Source organism: Salmo salar, unplaced genomic scaffold, assembly GCF_905237065.1.
Source record: "Salmo salar unplaced genomic scaffold, Ssal_v3.1, whole genome shotgun sequence".
Taxonomy (NCBI): Eukaryota; Metazoa; Chordata; class Actinopteri; order Salmoniformes; family Salmonidae; genus Salmo; species Salmo salar.
In genome coordinates this window covers 4943-10000 of record NW_025549946.1, presented here as the reverse complement: position 1 = coordinate 10000, position 5058 = coordinate 4943, and the positions used below count along the sequence as shown (strand labels likewise).

The following is a 5058-nucleotide window of genomic DNA, read 5'->3' as shown; positions in this document are numbered from 1 at the left end:
ACCTGCAGGATAGATAGATATGGTTAGTACAGTCCATCAGGGAGGGGGGCAGAAAAACCTGCAGGATAGATAGATATGGTTAGTACAGTCCATCAGGGAGGGGGGCAGAAAAACCTGCAGGACAGACCGATATGGTTAGTACAGTCCATCAGGGAGGGGGGCAGAAAAACCTGCAGGACAGACCGATATGGTTAGTACAGTCCATCAGGGAGGGGGGCAGAAAAACCTGCAGGATAGATAGATATGGTTAGTACAGTCCATCAGGTAGACACACACACTATCAACTACAGACACCATGAATACAGACACTATCAACTACAGACACCATGAATACAGACACTATCAACTACAGACACCATGAATACAGACACTATCAACTACAGAGACACCATGAATAACTTTCTCTCTCTCATACACACCTCTTCTCATTGCCGTAAGACTTCTGTGCAACTTTAGCGTGTAGTATGAGTAAGGTCTGGTCTCCCCTCTCCTTCAGGTAGTTTCTCATAGCCTCTCTATAGGGGGAAAACACACAACGTTCAGACAACATTTATTGAACAGAATCAAACAACAACGTTCTGTAGACAACGTCCAATCAATATTCCATGTAAAAACCAGGGGTACAGCGCTACATAAATAAACTGGGGTACAGCGCTACATAGAGGCACCGGGTACAGCGCTACATAAATAAACTGGGGTACAGCGCTACATAGAGGCACCGGGTACAGCGCTACATAAATAAACTGGGGTAGAGCGCTACATAAATAAACTGGGGTACAGCGCTACATAAATAAACTGGGGTACAGCGCTACATAGATGCACCGGGGTACAGCGCTACATAAATAAACTGGGGTACAGCGCTACATAAATAAACTGGGGTACAGCGCTATATAGATGCACCGGGGTACAGCGCTATATAGATGCACCGGGGTACAGCGCTATATAGATGCACCGGGGTACAGCGCTACATAAATAAACTGGGGTAAAGCGCTACACAGATGCACTGGGGTACAGCGCTACATAGATGCACCGGGTACAGCGCTACATAAATAAACTGGGGTACAGCGCTACATAGAGGCACCGGGTACAGCGCTACATAAATAAACTGGGGTACAGCGCTACATAAATAAACTGGGGTACAGCGCTACATAGAGGCACCGGGTACAGCGCTACATAAATAAACTGGGGTACAGCGCTACACAGATGCACTGGGGTACAGCGCTACACAGATGCACTGGGGTACAGCGCTACATAGATGCACCGGGTACAGCGCTACATAAATAAACTGGGGTACAGCGCTACATAGAGGCACCGGGGTACAGCGCTACATAAATAAACTGGGGTACAGCGCTACATAAATAAACTGGGGTACAGCGCTACATAGAGGCACCGGGGTACAGCGCTACATAAATAAACTGGGGTACAGCGCTACACAGATGCACTGGGGTACAGCGCTACACAGATGCACTGGGGTACAGCGCTACATAGATGCACCGGGTACAGCGCTACATAAATAAACTGGGGTACAGCGCTACATAGAGGCACCAGGGTACAGCGCTACATAAATAAACTGGGGTACAGCGCTACATAAATAAACTGGGGTACAGCGCTACATAGAGGCACCGGGGTACAGCGCTACATAGAGGCACCGGGTACAGCGCTACACAGAGGCACCGGGTACAGCGCTACACAGAGGCACCGGGTACAGCGCTACACAGATGCACCGGGGTACAGCGCTACACAGATGCACCGGGTACAGCGCTACACAGATGCACCGGGGTAGAGCGCTACACAGATGCACCGGGGTACAGCGCTACACAGATGCACCGGGGTACAGCGCTACACAGATGCACCGGGGTACAGCGCTACATAAAAAAACTGGGGTACAGCGCTACATAGAGGCCCCGGGGTACAGCGCTACATAAATAAACTGGGGTACAGCGCTACATAGAGGCCCCGGGGTACAGCGCTACATAAATAAACTGGGGTACAGCGCTACATAAATAAACTGGGGTACAGCGCTACATAAATAAACTGGGGTACAGCGCTACATAAATAAACTGGGGTACAGCGCTACATAAATAAACTGGGGTACAGCGCTACATAAATAAACTGGGGTACAGCGCTACATAAATAAACTGGGGTACAGCGCCACATAAATAAACTGGGGTACAGCGCTACATAAATAAACTGGGGTACAGCGCTACATAAATAAACTGGGGTACAGCGCTACATAAATAAACTGGGGTACAGCGCTACATAAATAAACTGGGGTACAGCGCTACATAAATAAACTGGGGTACAGCACTACATAGATGCACCGGGGTACAGCACTACATAAATAAACTGGGGTACAGCGCTACATAGATGCACCGGGGTACAGCGCTACATAGATGCACCGGGGTACAGCGCTACATAGATGCACCGGGGTACAGCGCTACATAGATGCACCGGGTACAGCGCTACATAGATGCACCGGGTACAGCGCTATATAGATGCACCGGGTACAGCGCTATATAGATGCACCGGGGTACAGCGCTATATAGATGCACCGGGTACAGCGCTACATAGAGGCACCGGGTACAGCGCTACATAGAGGCACCGGGTACAGCGCTACATAGAGGCACCGGGTACAGCGCTACATAGATGCACCGGGTACAGCGCTACATAGATGCACCGGGTACAGCGCTATATAGATGCACCGGGTACAGCGCTATATAGATGCACCGGGTACAGCGCTACATAGAGGCACCGGGTACAGCGCTACATAGAGGCACCGGGTACAGCGCTACATAGAGGCACCGGGGTACAGCGCTATATAGATGCACCGGGTACAGCGCTATATAGATGCACCGGGTACAGCGCTACATAGATGCACCGGGTACAGCGCTACATAGAGCAAAATGTAAAATAAAGGTTACATTTTTATAAAAAATATATATAAATCAACTGGGGTGTATTTATTCCGCTAAAACAAGAGTTTCTATTTTACAAATTCAGGCAGGTCCCTCAATTTCGTTTGTTTATGTCTAATAAAATTTTTGCAACAGAATCGGTGGAATGAGTACACCCGATGCATATGTTTCTCATTGCCTCTGGGGGTGGAGACCGTTCCGACAACACTTATTCAAAGTAATACCACAACTATGCAAAGACACATAGACCTGAGTCAAATAACAATCAGACAATGCTTATTCAAGGTAAGACCACAACTATGCAAAGATACATAGACCTGGGTCAAATAACAAGGGTGTATACACCATCGGTCAAATACGACGGGGAATTTAGGGTGGCAGGTAGCCTATTGGTTAGAGCGTTGGGCCAGTAACCGAAAGGTTGCAAGATCGAATCCCCGAGCTGACAAGGTAAAAAGAGCTGTTGTTCTACCCCTGAACAAGGCAGTTAATTAACCCAGGTAGGCAGTCATTGTAAATAAGAATCTCTTCTTAACTGACTTGCCTGGTTAAATAAAAAATAATGCTTTTAGACACTTGAGTTGTTGATTTACGTCACAGAGTGGAACCTATGGAACCGTCACAGGTACACTATTGATTATAGCAGTATGAATGGTGCGCCTTTATAGAAACGGGTGTGAAGAAATATTATGATAAAGTGGAAGAAATGAAAGTGGATAAGTGGTTTTACACCTTAGTAATACAAAACGCCGTGGAGGTGGAAGCTAGATTTTTCTCATTTTTGATGTAACAGTTTAAATGAGATGTAGGAGTTATGAAACTTGTGGTGGGTACGTTTCCTTACCTTGTTAGGCGCTGCGGTGGAGCTCGCTCACTGAACTTCCTGTTTAACAAAACAAAAAAAAGGTACTTTTCTATCAGCGCAACATCATTATACTAGCTAACGTTAAATTATAAAGTTGTCACAATTCTAGCTATCTGAAACATCATGATTATTAACAGGTGAGTGTTGCCATGAAAAAACCTCTACTAAACAGTAGCTTAGATTTCTGCTGCAGGTGGCAAGATTCAATCAGTAACGTTAGTTTAACTTTGTTGCGAGTTTGTCGGACAAATGCGAGCAATACTGTCTTTGCTACTTTACATGATTTGTAAATGAAATAGGTAACATTGAACAAATATAAAACATTGTTTAATTGAACTCCAGCATACACATAATGGCTAGGTGATCTAGCCATAAATGTAGCTAAAATAAGTAACTAGTTAGCTATATCATTACTGGCGAAAAAAAGTGGTAGTTAGGTAACGTTAGTTGGCTAGCTTTTCGTTGTGGCTAGCTAACGTTACACACCGCACTAACATTGACACAAAAGTAGCAATAAGTGCGCGACGCCAATTTATAAAGCACTTTCAAAGCTATCTGGGAACAAAAGCGAGTGCAAAAAAGTGGTTAGGAAACTAGTTACCCAAACAAAGAAAGTGAACTTTTAAACGGTTCTTCCTTCATTTTTGCTCTGAATTTCAACACTTACCCCGTCACAACGGGCGCCATTTTCGACTGTAACTCAAAGTCCCAAATATCGCGAGATCCCAAATCCATTCCCAACGCCGCTGGGACAACAGAACGAACAGAAACCCCGAGGGGAAAAATATAAACGAGAGTAGAAAAAGGGGGAGGAGAGGCGGACAGAGGGCAGACGCCACAACAGGCGTGGGAAAGTTGCGAAATCGCGCGAGAATAGAAAAACTCTCACAATAGACAAGAATGGGTTTGGACTCGACCTATCGCGAGATTATGCTCGTTTTTTTTTTCTCTTCTCCTTCCCACAAGGTGAAACTGTAACTCGATTCCCACGCTTTTATACAGTCATAAACTACAGTAGAGTGGTTGCTTTAGGAGTGAAGATACACCTCACAGCATAATTGTAGCCTAAACTGTAGATTAAAATGTTATTCATAAAGTGAAGATGATATTGGTTTGCATTTACCAGTGAAGGGGGTTGGAGTGCACAGAGTTAGTTAACCCTGTGTGCCGAGAATACAACTTGCTAGATTACAAAAACAACTCACTGTTAAAACTATACCGCATTTCAAATTAAGCAAACTAGATTAACATTATTTTATAATTGCATTCACCAGATGG

The 5058-nt window shown here is 45.4% G+C and overlaps 1 protein-coding gene across 1 annotated transcript in view; it reads right to left on the bottom strand.

Moving 5' to 3' along the window:
- Positions 1–4556, bottom strand: part of LOC123723946 (recombining binding protein suppressor of hairless-like) — an 8222-nt gene extending 3666 nt beyond the window's left edge. Inside the window, exons 1-3 of the mRNA XM_045713612.1 lie at positions 4448–4556; positions 3760–3798; positions 420–515 (exon numbers count right to left, since the gene is read on the bottom strand). Of these exons, the coding sequence (XP_045569568.1) occupies positions 420–515; positions 3760–3798; positions 4448–4515 (203 nt within the window). The 5' untranslated portion in view covers positions 4516–4556. The remainder of the gene's footprint in view (positions 1–419; positions 516–3759; positions 3799–4447) is intronic.
- Positions 4557–5058: the final 502 nt, after the last annotated feature.